This window comes from Clarias gariepinus, chromosome 23 (genome assembly GCF_024256425.1).
Source record: "Clarias gariepinus isolate MV-2021 ecotype Netherlands chromosome 23, CGAR_prim_01v2, whole genome shotgun sequence".
NCBI classification, from domain to species: Eukaryota; Metazoa; Chordata; class Actinopteri; order Siluriformes; family Clariidae; genus Clarias; species Clarias gariepinus.
Window position 1 is genome coordinate 2864647 of NC_071122.1, and position 15427 is coordinate 2880073.

The 15427-nt window shown below is 34.4% G+C and overlaps 1 protein-coding gene across 1 annotated transcript; it reads left to right on the top strand.

The window, feature by feature from the left end:
• The first annotated feature begins 1485 nt into the window (after nucleotides 1-1485).
• adgrf3b (adhesion G protein-coupled receptor F3b) lies at nucleotides 1486-11555 on the top strand. Its single transcript, XM_053484354.1, has 17 exons — nucleotides 1486-1580; nucleotides 3986-4046; nucleotides 4162-4174; nucleotides 4546-4677; nucleotides 5278-5433; nucleotides 5538-5590; nucleotides 5785-5846; nucleotides 5963-6081; nucleotides 6162-6377; nucleotides 6977-7195; nucleotides 7338-7481; nucleotides 7596-7783; nucleotides 7995-8168; nucleotides 8987-10300; nucleotides 10398-10439; nucleotides 10532-10564; nucleotides 10701-11555. Exons 1-17 carry the CDS (start codon nucleotides 1567-1569, stop codon nucleotides 10746-10748), a joined length of 2988 nt encoding a protein of 995 aa, XP_053340329.1. The 5' UTR covers nucleotides 1486-1566; the 3' UTR covers nucleotides 10749-11555.
• The last annotated feature ends 3872 nt before the right edge of the window (nucleotides 11556-15427 follow it).

A 15427-nucleotide genomic window follows, 5' to 3' on the forward strand; every position in this document is an offset into this window, starting at 1 on the left:
GATGAGGATGGGTTCCCTGTTGAGTCTGGTTCCTCTCAAGGGTTCTTCCTATTACCATCTCAGGGAGTTTTTCCTTGCCACTTTCGCCCTCAGCTTGCTCACCAGGGACAAACTGACCATTTTGATTTATACACATTCACATTTCATACAAACTTAAATAATTCTTTTGATTGTGTAAAGCTGCTTTGGGACAATGCCAATTGTTAAAAGCGCTATACAAATAAAAATTAATTGAATTGAATAGTAGAGTATGTGAGATACTGTATGTGTATTTAAATTGTGTTTTATACCTTTGGTTTTTTTTTTTCAAATGGTGAGGGTTTTTAGGAATCTTTCATTTGTATTAATAAAATCTACCCATACGTTCTTATGTTCTTGTCTTAGCCATTTTCACTCACATCATAAAATCAAAAAGTTTTAAATGGCTTGAAACAAAGAAAAAATAAAATAGTTGGTAACAGGATTATTGTAGGATTATTTTTCTTCCAATTGATCTTGATGTGACTATTTCTAAAACACATCAGAGTCAGACAGTATGCAAACTATTTATAGATTATTCAAATGAAGCTTTTTGAGTAAAATTATCTAAATCACACAAATGATTGTATAACTGTATTGTAAATGTATTGGTTTTTGTTCTTTATGGTTCTTATAACTTTTTTTTTTTTTTACTTTGTATTAACACAGCAAGAGAGAAATTCATGAATATTTGATTGAGAAATAGCAGATGGAAAAGATCTCTTGTAGGTCACTTTTTATTATGACTCAACATCTACTATGTAATGTATTAGCTGTCAAGTATTTTTTCTGAGAAAGTTTACTAAAAAAAATAAATTATAATAATTTTAAAAACTACACTATGACACTATTTTCAGTACAAATTTATCATTTCCAATCTTTATATACTTTATATACATAGTATATATATATATATATATATATATATATATATATATATATATATATATATATATACAGTCAAATAAAATCTCTTACTTCTGCCTAATTAATGATGTTATGCCATAACAAGCACTGGAATTTCAAAAGGAGCTACAATTAAAAATGATTTTAATCAAAGTTGGTTCAGTTCCCTAAGTTGGGGCTCTAGTGGTTGCAAGTTTACAAAAAAATATAAACAATATTAATAAATATTTATAAATAATAATGTCTTAATTATACAGTTTAACCTTGAAAGAATCAGTGGACATGGGGGAACAGGCTGAGGACGCAATTGAAACTTGGTTAGAATCATAATGCAGAACATTGGATTAAAGTACCAGAGAATGCTTTAACCAAGTGGTAAAGCCCTTCAAGTCCCAACAAGAAGGCAGCTAGATTTGTTAAGCAAACGACAATGGAAAGCTTGAGCCAATGAATCTTGAGCAGATGGCATACGAAGCTCCAGCATGCGAAAATGCAAATGCAGGTGAGGTATTTGTAAATTTTGTTCATTCTGTCCCCTTAGCTTCCCGAATTGTGCAGTTTTCTTCATTACCATTCCCTTTCACTCAGGAAACAAGCACACTGAGGTTATGCCATACAATCACTTTTCACATTAACTTCAAAATGCAGATTATAAGGTAAGAATTGTTTCTTTATTTATTTAAATATTTTATATTTCACTTTGTAGGAACAATTTTAGTTTTTTATTTATTATATTAACACATTTGGCGTGCCAAAAAAGAAAACAAGTGCAAAAGTCCCACATATATGTACATGTTAGTCTGAAAAAAGCCCTGTTTTAAATTACAGTAATAGATTAATATTTCTGTGCTACTGAATGAGGTTTTTGATGTAGAGAAATTATTTTGTTTGTTTATTTAATTACTAATTGTCTGAATAACACTGTTCTCTGGACCACAATTACAGAATAGAGATCAATCCATGAACAACTCATTACGCATTCTAAAACTGTAATCGATTTTGTTGTACTTTTGTAAATTCAGCTCTCGCTGACAATAGTGTACATTTCAACCGGGTTTTATGAAACTATATTGTAAACCTCAACACAAAAAGAGAAAAAAAACATATTTATAAGAATCCAGTGAATATTCCTAATATGTTTCCCTGAATCACAGACTAGTTAAGACAACAATTAGACTACAGAGGATCAAATGTCTTAATGAATAAATAAATAAAATGTAGAGTTGATTCCTAATCAGGATCTGTCTTAATCTTTTTTAGTGTCAAAATAATTTTTATTTAATTTTATAGGGTAATTAAATAAAACTTGGTAACTTTAGGCATGATTGAACTATTTTAGGGAGAGATCATGACAAACAGAGGTGCACAGACATTTTTGTCAGACACAAAATCACTCTTTATTATTAAACAAACAAACAAACAGAGAGACATACAAGTTAATAAACCAAAAGACATTTGCTTTACCACACTAAAGTCAATAAAAAGATAAAGTAAATTATTCAACAAGTAGCACAGTTCTTTATTTGCTTAAAACCAGATCAATTGTTTAATACAGAAGAAGCCTAAATCCAACTGACCTGAACTTTCCAGAAAATCTATTTCTAGAAGATTAAAAAATATATAATAATAATAATAATAATAATAATAATAATAATAATAATAATAATAATGCATATAAAACTAATTTGCACAATAGATCAATAACTGCCATTTCTCTTTGCAATTGCAACTAACAATAAAGTCGCATTATAGTGAACCAAGAATTCACTGCCAAATTCTTGACTGCATTTAAGATAATATATGGCTGGTTAGTAATATATAGCTGGATACTAGTTCACTAATTAGTATCTGATTCGGTTCTGGTGGACTTGAGGTAAAATTGACATAACCAATAATTTGGCTTGGCTTTAACCCAAAGTTTTAAAGGTGTCTACATGAATTCCAAACTGCAAAAAATAAATAAATAAATAAATAAATAAAACAATAAAATATTTTTTTGAATAGAGTTAATTAGTTTTAGTAAATTTAGAAACTTTTTAGTTAATTCTTTTAGTGAATTTAAAGTTTTAAATTTTCTTTACATTTTTAAATTGACCTTCCACCTGTTTTGGTGAGCCAGTGTTTTGCATTGAATTTATTTGTGGTCTCAAGTTACCACAGCCACTGTTTAAAGTTCATATGAAAATGATTTGCAGTAGTTCTTTTATCTTTCTTTTTTGCCTAGATTACTAGGTATAATTTATTAATTTACTTATTTTACTATCATAAAACATTTAACTGTCCATTTTATTTTAGTACTAGATTCCCATCACCCCAAACACTTACTAAACATGGATTCACATAAAAAATAAATATATTTAAAAAAATTATAATAAAAAATAATTTCATTTACATTAAAAGAGAATATCCTTTAACTTGATTTCCATTTTGTTGGCGGATTTGAAAACCAGCACACAACAACAAAGCATTTAATGAGCCACACAAATCTCAACCTGGTACACATTACACTAGTACATTTAATAATACAAATACAGCCTTCAAATAATACCTTCAGCCTTAAAGCTGGCATAAAGCAAGACATATATTTTAAAACAACAGCAACAACAATTTTTGTCTTTATTTTGCAAAGATTTTCTGTGAACACATATGCAAATTGAGTTTAAAACCCACACCCACTATTTAGCATGCAATCGCTCCAAGTTAACAGTACTTTTTTTAGTAAGTTCTAGTTTCGTAAGAACTTGCAAAATAATATTAAATGTAAGACAGCAAAGTAAAATACACAAATTTGAGTTGCACATTTGCATGTATTCATTTAATATACTTTTTTTTTATTTAAACAATTCTAATCATTTTCTTTTTGTGTGCATGTAAAAGTCTAATTTGTTTTCATTACATTTCCTGAATCACTCAATATTTCTCTTAATGTATTTAAACTTTTTTTCTAAAAGCCTTCTACGAATCTTATACTCATATTAAAAATAACTAAAAAAATAAAATAAAAATATATTCATATTTTTGTTCAAAATTTGCCATTAAATCTCCCTCACATTTTTCTCAGGGGAAAAACAATGAAATACCCAAGCATGCTCCTCTGTGGCCTACTGCTGATCTACTGCCAGGTAAAGCTTACTAATGTTCTCACTAATCCTGTGCAACATCCACAGCATTGTACCTGTGCATTGGATATGTGTATGATTTTTCTTTTTTTTCTTTGTCCTATCTTTTATTTAATAGGTCACACATGTGGGTAAGTAAGCATCTTCTGTGCATCAGTCTGTGTTTTCCTATTCCTTTTTTATTATTAGCACCATGGAACATGGTACTATTATAATTGAATATATTAGTAAATTCTCAATTGATAAACATCGGTTTATAATTGATAATATCAGTTTACAATTTGGGTATATAATAACATTAGTTTGTATGGAGTACTTTTTTTGTACTTTTGAAATATTCTAGTGTTGATTTTTCATTTTAATGAATACACATCATTATAATAGACATGAACCACTATGGTTACATAAACAGTAAGCATGTGGTAAAGCTTAATGACCAGCACGGTTTTATTAACTACAGAGCAGGATGCAAATTATCAATTTTATGCTTTTGCTTTAAAAGGGGCACAAGACATATATGTGGCAGAATTGATGATTGAAGGAAATGCAACCATGGATGTGTCAAGTTTCGTGTCTGAAATGATAATGCCAATCACAGCTACTGTAAACATTGTGGATGCTGAAATAATAGCTGGTAAGCATGACAACCTTTGTCGTTTACACATACAAAATATGGACGCTCTTAATGTTAATATACAAGTAAGACCAAAGATTTTCAAGATTTTTCCTAATTGAAAATAAATAGCAAACATGAGAATGAAATATTAAACAATAAGTTTTTTCCAATTTATAATTTTTTTTATTAATTATTTTCTTTTAGGATTTTTTATATAATAAAATGAAACTAATTTTCATTTTGTAGCTAAGATCACTGTAGCACTGTGTAATAACTTATGGCATTTCTTTAGTTGGTAAATTTATAATATTGGTGATTTCATCATTACTAAACTTTTTTAATGCAAAGATTTTATCCAATGTAAACAAAATTTTACAGAGCGTTTTAAAGGGACCTGCAAAGTTCACATTTTTGGCATTTTTAGACATTCAGGTGTTTACAATGAAACAAACAAAAAACATTCCCTACTTTGTGTCCTTAATAAAAATAAAAGCTAAATTTTTATTATCCTGGAAACAAATACAAATCTAATAGCAATCGATAGAATTACAGTAAGATATGATAACACATATAACTGCAATTTAGTGATTCTGACTGGATTCCTATGTGTTAATGCAGAGTGTGAGCTGGTTGGTGATGAGACAACATGCTGGTGTCAGCCTAATTACATTTGGAGTGACCTAGTGTGCGACACTGAACCAACCTGCTGCAACACCATACAGTGTGTGGCCAATATATCTAATTTCACACCAATGTGTGTGCCCCAAGTGAATGGTAAGCTGACAGCTCATGCATGTTCAAGCATATGTTTAAAGTAATAAAGCCATTTTCTACACTTTGCAAACCTTTAATCTGCCCCCCCCCCCCCCTTATTACAGTTACCGTTAATGGGGTTATAGTGATGTCAGCATATAACGACCTCACAGCAACGGTAATTGTGAATTACTCAATGACCATGTTAAAATGTTTGTGATTTTAACTAGTTTTAAAGAAAAACTGTATAAATATATAAATAACTTAATGTTCAGATGTACTTTTGTCAGAAATAAACATTTATTTGATTACAAAAAAAACAGCAAAAATGTCAACAAATATTTATGCTTTTTTTATTATTATTTGCTTCAGCTAAAAACTAAATTCCAGACCTTGAATGGATACAACTCAATCACCGTGACACCATTTACCACGTACTGAAAATATCTTCTTAGTCTTATTTTTTTAGTGTCCTTTAATTTTTTTTAATTTCATATCATTGCCATGTTATATGCATTAAATCTATTTTCTGTATTCTTTCATTCAACAGTGGTCAGACTTTCACTTTGAGCCTTAATGCCACATTTCAGTCTATCAAAATCCACAACATACTTACAAATCTGAAGGCGACCTTGGCATATATCACAGATATTAATGCGACATCGATAGGTAAATAAAACACATGAGTACATTTGTAAGATATTTCTATATATTAAACTAACTATATATTTCAACTTTCCCTCCCACAGGAATGGTTGATATAGAAATTCCTCAAGGAAAGGTGTGCTATAATTCACGATACATGCTAAACTGCAGCACAATTGAAACAATGGAGACATGCACATGGATGATTGGTTATCCTGGTCAGTACCCACAGATCATTGGAACTGGGACAGAAGTGATTCAAATGCCTTGTTCAAACCAAACATCAATCGACCTTCTCAACATAAAAGCCTATTGGGCAGGTGAATTTCCAAATACAGTATCAGAGATTTTATCCATAATCTCACTTACAATAAGTATGAGATGTTTAAATGTGTAATGTTTACATTGTTATAAGCACCACATGTGTGTGTGTGTGTAAGAGTGTGTCTGTAAGAGTGTGTGTGTGTGTGTGTGTGAGAGAGAGAGAGAGAGAGAGAGAGAGAGTTTAATGTCTAAGTCTTTACTTGCATGTTGAAAGACATATATTTAAAATTAGCTTGTCTTAAAACTTTGTTTTATACTTAATTAAGCTAACTAGGTAAGTAGATTTTTCATTATAAGTAATTAATTAAATAAATAAATACATTATTTAAATCCATGCATTAGTGAATGAATTAATTAATTGATCTGTTTTTATTTATAATATAATATAATATAGTTAAGTATAAGTTTTTATACACAAGACTTTGACACACAGCTTTAAAGCTAAATCACAAGCTTGAATTAGGTATTTCTTATGAGCAAGGACTTGTACTATAATAATTACAAAACAAATTTACACTCTAAATACATTTTGCAATGCAAAATAAGAAATTGATCCTGACCTCCTAAAACTCCCTTTCTTATTGCTGCATTTCAGGAACATACACTTGTCTGCTTACCAACGGCACAGTGTCACATTCAGCCTCAGGAGTTCTCGACGTTGCCCTCTTGCCAGAGGAAATTAATGTCACAAGCGTGCCACAAACTGCAGATTGCTCTACGGGTTCATCCACATCAGTTATTGTGACATGTTCAATCTTTCCAGGTCCAGAAAATTACACAGTTACAATCAATGATTTACCAACACAGAAAACAGGTATCCATACCTTTATTGTGTCCTTACATGTTCATTAAGATACGTATAAACAATTATTACAATTAAATTATACGATTGTTGTTCTATTGTTGTTCTATTGAATTCAAATGAATTGAATTGACTGATTCTTGTTCTTTTTCAGCAAATGCCCAAATAATAAACTACACGTTAACTGTTCCCATCAACTGCGTGGGAACAAAGGTACCATCCATCAGTGCTGTGTGCCAGATCACAAACACTCTTGCCCAGTTACAAATTGCCAATACAACCATACCAATAATATATCGTGAGTACCTGAGTTAGGTCCAAAAATATATAATTTTGTGTATGTGTGTTTATAGATATTATTTCATTGTCTATTCTGACAATCTGTACATTAACTATTCAAATGTTTATGTAGCTGGGGATCCATTCTGTCCTGATGATACCATCTGGCCAATGACCAAGGGTGCACAAACAGCAACTACAACCTGTTCTGCAACAGGGAGAGTAGGAACTCAAGAGCGGTTTTGCAATGGCACAATATGGGCTGACCCAATTGATCTTTGCACAAAAGCATCACTGAATGCATTACTCTCTGTAACATCGGTAAGACAAAATATTTATTATATTATGGTTTATACTTATATTTATATATTTATAGCCCGTACGTGTTCTGATTTTTCCACCATTCATTTTAAATTCTTTAAGGCTACTTTTTCACAATAGCCTTTGTTAAAAGCAATATACAAATAAATTGCTATGAGAAAGTAATATATAGGAATGTACGCAAATCTCTTTTTTTTGGATTTTATTTCAGGATTTTGAAAAAGGAATTGGTGCCACAACAGAAGGTGCAATTAGCATTTTTGAGGGTCTGAAGAATAGCACTTCATCTGGCAACTCCTATGGTGATGTGATGGCCACGGTGTCTGTTCTTTCAATAATGAGTGGTGCATCTGGTAGAGTCACGCTGTCAGATTCCCTTCTACCAGTAAGCACTTCCGAATTAGTCGTTGTTAGGTCTAGTTCTGCGATGCCCTCTGCCCTGTATAGTTTGCTACCCCAAAATGTGATCAATTGATGATTAGCTAATTTAGTCTGTGTATTGGAAGTAGAAAACAGTGTGTGCAGATCAAGATGTCAATGTACTGTAATAGTTTTGAGAATTCATGTTTTATTGAAGACAAGGATTTTTACTACAAAGTATGCACATTTAATAGTACAGCAAGGACCAAGGAGCAGGAGGTTTTATCCTCATAAGGGCGAGCTCACAGGCAGGAAATTCAAATAGATTCCTACCACAGGCTGGTATGAACTAGGATAAATTAGCACATATAATTTTTCAATTTCAGAGCAATTATAAACTTTCCAGTGTTTTTCAGAATGATAAGGTTTTAGGTTTAGTTCCAGAACAACCAGTCTATCAACCAACCTTGTGTAGGGACTTTTTAAAAGGATGCTGATTTGATCTGCAATATTTTCCTCCTTACACCCAGACATACTACAAATAAGCACATAATTTAAGAATTCATCATTCATAAATCTCTATCGCTGACATATTAAATATATTCAAATAATCTATAGATTTAAGAATCTAAAAAGCATAATTTTTCAGTGTGCCTTGGTTACTAACTAATCATTTCGTAGTTGTTAAATGATAAATTCACCATCTAAATACCAAATATACCAAATTTACAGTATGTGTTTGATATTTATCCATCGCCGACATGCTTTTTAATAGTGTTTTCAACAATTATCGAAATAAATAATTACACTGACACTCATCATTTATTAAATACTGTCTTTCAGAATTTCATTGAGTCTGCAAGCAGTCTGCTGAATACAACCTGGAAATCACCGAATCAACAGCGTGATTATGGGATTGCCATATCATATTTATCATCTGTTGAGAACTTGGTGAAAAACATTGAATTTAATAATAGTGAGGGGCATAATTCGTCAAACATCCAACTTCAAGTCTGCAAGAACAACACTGTATGCAATAAAACCCTTTTTGATGTCGAACTTGCATTGGACTCAACATCTGCCGTAGTGAAAACTATGGGAATTCATGGCATGGCAGCACGTCTCCCAAAGGGTATTTATCAAGAGGCAATATTTCCGTCCTTGGTTGTCTCTGCTGTAATCGAAAATAACGAGTCTGTAACCATCAGGATGGCTTATCCGATTCCTATAAATGACTCTAATGGGAACACACCATCATGCATATTTTGGAACATGACAGAAAATAAGTGGTCAAAGGATGGCTGTTTCTTGGAAACCAGTTCTGACAACATGAGTTACTGCCGTTGCAATCACCTGACCTCCTTCTCTATGCTGTTGTCTAAGACTCCTGTTAATCTGCCTTTCTTAGACCAGATAACTTACATTGGCTTGGGAATCTCCATCTGCTCACTAATAGTCTTCCTGATCATCGAAGCCTTAGTATGGAATGCAGTGGTCAAGTCCAACCTCTCTCACTTCCGTCACACTTCACTGGTCAACATTTCTCTGTGTCTTCTCATAGCTGACTGCAGCTTTGTTGCCTCTTCCTTCCCAAACATTCTGAATAACACTTTATGCCTTGTACTGACACTTGCAAAGCATTTCTTCTACCTGGGCATGTTTTTCTGGATGCTCTGCTTAAGCATGATGCTTGTCCATCAGCTAATTTTCGTCTTCAATCCACTGAGGAAAAAAGTGTACATGCCTCTTGCTATCGTTGTCGGGTATTTATGCCCACTGGTGGTGGTGGCAGTGACCTATCTGATTTACAGTAGGAGGACGGACGTAACCTACTTCAACCGATCTTCATGCTGGTTGACGTATGCATCATCAATGCAGGGTTCCCTCTACGGTTTTCTCTTTCCTATCGGCGTCATTGTGTTCGCTAACTTATGCTCAATGGGAGTGGTCCTTTCAACTCTCCTGAAACCTTCCGCAACCCAGAACACTAAAAAGGATGACAAAGAGGCAGCCAAGAGTGTCGTCAAAGTCATTGTTTTCCTAACGCCAGTTTTTGGTGGGACCTGGATTTTAGGGCTTTTTGTGTTTCTGATGGATGACAACAGTTTCACCAAGGTTTTAATCAATTACGCCTTCACCATTGTTAACTCCTTACAGGTAAATGTTGGACATACTGCACAAACATTTGTGTTACATCTAATTCCAAGCAAGGAAATATAATGCTTCATCCCCCCCCCCCCCCTTTTTTTTTCAGGGCCTTTTCATTTTGCTGACTGGATGCTTTGGAGAAAAAAGAGTATGTTTTTTCTTTCTTCTGCAAAACCTCTAAAGATGTGGTATAATTACAAAGCAGAACATTCACGTTTTTACTCTGTTGTTTTCCATTAGGTTCGAGATGAAATTGTGAAACTTGTTACTGGGGTAAGTTAATAACTTCAGAAATTAATAAAAGAGTGATTATAAAATCTATCTATCTATCTATTTATCTATTTATCTATCTATCTATCAATACAAATTTTAAATAAAATTTAAACCAATCTATTTTGCTCTTTATAAGGGATCCAAAAGTGAAAGCAAGACAAACCTAACTACAGCTAAAAAATGAAGACTGGTATGTGACAATAATTTATGCATTTTGCACAGTGTATGCGTTTACTAGTTTGTACGCTTTTTCAAATTTAAAGCACAAGTAACCATCTTTCCTTCTTACACTGCAGGGATTAAACCAGCCTAAATCAAAGGCTGAAGATTTGCCAAATAGACAGCAGCAGAACACAGAGCAACAGAAACAATGGCCCACAGGATACTGTACATTCAAATTTAATCACAGAAAACAATAGAGACTCATTTAGCTAATATTCGAGACCACTAGCACAATGCAGTATGCGGCACTTTGCGTTAGCTAATGTACAGGTCGAGCCATTTGGCAAAGTTCCCTTCAAGACTTCAGATTTGTTTTTGATTATATCGCTTTGCCAAAGAGCTGATACTGCGTGCTTAATATATAAATACACACACACACACACGCACACACACACGGACACATACTCACACACTCGCACACATTTTCACCATATTTTGCCCTTTACCTGTAGTTGTGCTTCATGTGCTTTTGCTTTTCTGAAGGCAGTTTGACTGCAGTAATATAATTGTTCATATATTGTACAAAGTATATATATATATTTTTTTTTTTCTAAACAGACAGTGGAGACTTATACAGTTAAGAAAATTGTTAAAAATTCATAGTAAATATTTCCCAGTTGCACTTTCTGTGCTGGTGTGAGGTAAAATGTGTCAGTGAAAGTCTGTTTATGAAAAACGTATGGAAATGTTTGTTTTTATTTATGAAAGTAGAATATAATTAAGCACATCATTTCATAAATGACCAAATAAACCCCTTATTTTTGCCTCAGTTCTTGTTCACTAGCCTGATTTTATTATTATGGAGATACATACTGTAGATCTAAAAGGCCAAACATCGGGTAAATTCATTCAACATGTAAACTAGTAAACCAGATAACTTACACTGGCTCCATCTGCTCACTAATAGTCTTCCTGATCATCGAAGCCTCAGTATGGAATGCAGTGGTCAAGTCCAACCTATTAAATATAATATTACTTCAGGCATTAAAAAAAAAAAAAAAAACACTGACTGGGAATTTTTGTCCGTCTGTAAGTAAGTAAGTCATCGTAATATTGAACAACCAGACAGTAAGGCATTAAAATAGTTCAACCTAGAGGTGATAAAAGCATGAATTATTTTTTCTGCATTATTTAGTGACAATATATACCTTATTTTAAAAATATTTCTAAGATAAAAGCTATCCTGGAAATATTATCTACATGAGCTTCAAATGAGAGATTGGAATTTAAAATCACACCGAGGTCTTTTACTGTTGTACTTGATGAAACTTGATCATTTACTGTGGGATCAATAAGCTTACTTCAAGCTGCAAGTACCAATACTTCTGTCTTGTCAGGATTAAGCAGAAGGAAGTTAATTAACATCCAGTCTCTTATGTGCTTCACACATTGCTCAACCATATTAAGCTGGCATTTCTCATCTGTTGGTCAAACAGAAGATGAAATCAGTAGCCTTTGCTACACTAGTTATGTTAGTTTACAATCTACCATTTATCTCCCGTAAAGGTCAAGGTAGAGGATAAGTTAGTAAAAGAAGAAAAAACAAACAAACCTTTTTTGCAATGCAGGATGCAGTCTCGTTCAGGGGGCACATCCCAGGACACTTAGGGCATGATGTGGGTACACCCTGGACAGGGTGCAAATCCATTGCAGGGAACACACCAATTCACACACTCACACACTCATTCATGCACTATGGGGAATGCCAATTAGCCTAATCTGCATGACTTTGGACTGTAGGAGGAAAGCGGAGTACCCGGTGGAACCCACCAAGCAAGGGGAGAACATGCAAACTTCGTGTTGTACACAGACCCGAGGCAGTGCTAACCCCTATGCCACTATGCCACCTGGGAACCAAACTGAAAGAAAAATAATGTAAAATAAGCAAAGACCCCCACATGAACCAACTCCCCCTTATATATTCCTAAGACACATGATCAAAAGGAGATATATTCTTATTACATCTGGGCTCTCTCTCTCTCTCTGAAAGCTGGAAAACCACTTACCTGTAGAATTTCACAAAATCTGCACACACAAAATGATTGTATAAAACTTTCATTAGGTTCCAAAGTCTAAACCACTAATTGGTAAATTGTGAGTTAAAGTGAAGTAATTTAACTGTTAAGTAGAGTAATTAAATAGTGTCCTCTCGAGGATACACTGCCGCTTCACTGACTGATATGCTGCAACCTTGGCTAGAATAGAGCAGTTACTGAAGATGAATTAATAAAACCTTTACCACGTTGTGCATAAAATTTAAAGAACAAAAACTCTTTAAAACTTTAAAGTGGAGACTATAAAGAATTAATGTTAAAATAGACCCATAATTTAGGTTATTAAAGTGGACCATTAATTTTCATAACAAATAATAATTTTAATAAAATTAATACTCAAAAACTGTGTATTACTGTACTATAACACCGACAAATGAACCAGACAGTTTGATTACAAGAGATCTTGATCAAGTCTAAAATTATGAAACTCATCTGCCTTTACTGGACTGTCACTGTCTGCCTGTAACATCCTAATTACACTGAAATATATGATTATTGAACGAGCATATTTAAATTAGGAGCAAAATCTTCACTCAATTAAAACATGCATGTGCTTTTTTACTTGTTCTGACATTAGATATGAACATTAACTATCCCTATTAAAGTGGACAACTTGTGTGCTCACTATTTAAAGTAAGTGTGAAGTAAATGAAAATGTTACCCCATGTTAACATACAGTAATAATCCTGTACAATAGATTTAAATTTAGATTTAATGATATTATTCGGATTAAGCATAAGAAATTTATTCACAATTCCATTGTCTGAAGTTATCTCAGATCACTATCTTGTCTCAATTAAAGTGTGTTATAATGATAATGTACGCACAGCGCCGCGCTACCGTATGAAACGTACATTCACATCAACTACCAAACAGAGTTTTATCAGTAATCTCCCAGAGTTCCCAACTTCGATTAGATCACCGTCTGACCCCACAGAACTCGATCAGGCGACTGAATATTAGAGTTGACGTTCCGTTATACCTTAGATAATGTAGCTCCAGTTAAAAGAAAAATTATTAGAGATAAGAAACTCACTCCCTGGTATAACGATCACACGCGCACTTTAAAACAGACCGCTCGGAAATTAGAACGTAAATGGCGTCAAACTAAATTGTTAGTATTTCAAATAGCATGGAAGGAGAGCATCCTGAACTATAGAAAAGCTCTTAGTGTAGCTAGATCAACATATCTCTCCACTCTTATAGAAAATAACAAAAATAATCCTAGATTCTTATTTAATGCTGTAGCCAAATTAACCAGAAATAAGACCACTGCAGAAATCTCCACAACAACATCATGCAATAGTGAGGACTTCATGAACTTTTTTAATAATAAAATTGTAAATATCAGGCGGAGCTTTTTCTTACAAAGCCCCAAAGTTATGGAATAGTCTTTCAAATAGTGTTCGGGACTCAAACACAGTCTCAGTGTTTAAGTCCAGGCTAAAAACCTATTTATTTAGCCAAGCATTTTTATAAATAGATTTGCCATAGGTAAAGGAGCAGATCTGGGGGACTCATGGACGTAGAGTATTATGGTGAACTGGTATGTTTGGATGCTGTCTTCCTCACTCTCATTGATCACTCAGGTTTGCTGACGGTGAGGTGATTGGTTGCTTTACATCTCAGTTCCCCCTCATGTCTGTGTTTCCTTCTGGCTCCTCCCTTTTAGTTATGATGTCATAGTTAGTCCTGCCGGAGTCTCTGCTTGCACTCTACAGTTAATATACATTCACATTATACATTGTGTGACTGTGACCATACCTACTGTTATCTCTTCTCTTCTTTTTTTTTTTTTTTTTTGGGGGGGGGGGGATTTTTTCCAATTTTCTCCCCTAGTTTAGTCGTGTCCAATTCCTCCCCGTCACTAGGGGGCTCCCACAATAAGGCTACTACTACCACTCAGCCGGGAGGGCCGAAGACTATCATGTGTTTCCTCCGAACCGCGTGACGTCAGCCAACCGCATCTTATTGAACTGCTTGCTCACGCACCGTTAGGGGCGGAGTAACACACTCGGAGGAAAGGGCTAGCCGCTCCTTCCGCGTGCGCGAGCTCACAGACGCCCCTGATTGGCTGTAGAGCCGTGATTAATGTGGGAGCACAAGTACCTCTCATCCCTCCCCCCTGAGAGAGCTCGGCCAATCAGCTCTCTCTGTGCCTCCGGCTGTGAGAGGAAAACAGCACCACCCGGGGTTCGAACCAGCGATCTCCGGATGATAGGGCAAGCACTATCTCTTCTCTTCTGCTCTTTCTCTCCCCCTGTCTCCCCCTCTCTCTCTTTCTTCTCTCTGTTGAGCTACACATGTCGTTCCTGAGCTGCCAGTGATCCAGACTCCCTCTGCCCTCCGGACCTGTCTGACCCATCCTGGTGCCCCGCTTCTGGTTGGAGACCTCGTCACATGGATGTCCCGTGTGTCTCTTTGGGATGCGTCTGGTGTCTGGGGATGATTCTCTTTATCTATAAGACGGTTCTGGCCTCGACTGGTGTTGGCAGCTGTTTCTCTGAGGACTTGACTGTTCAATAGTTCAGGACTGGAACTTCCTACAAGTCTACCTGAGTTTTCAATAACTACCTGGACTCCATAT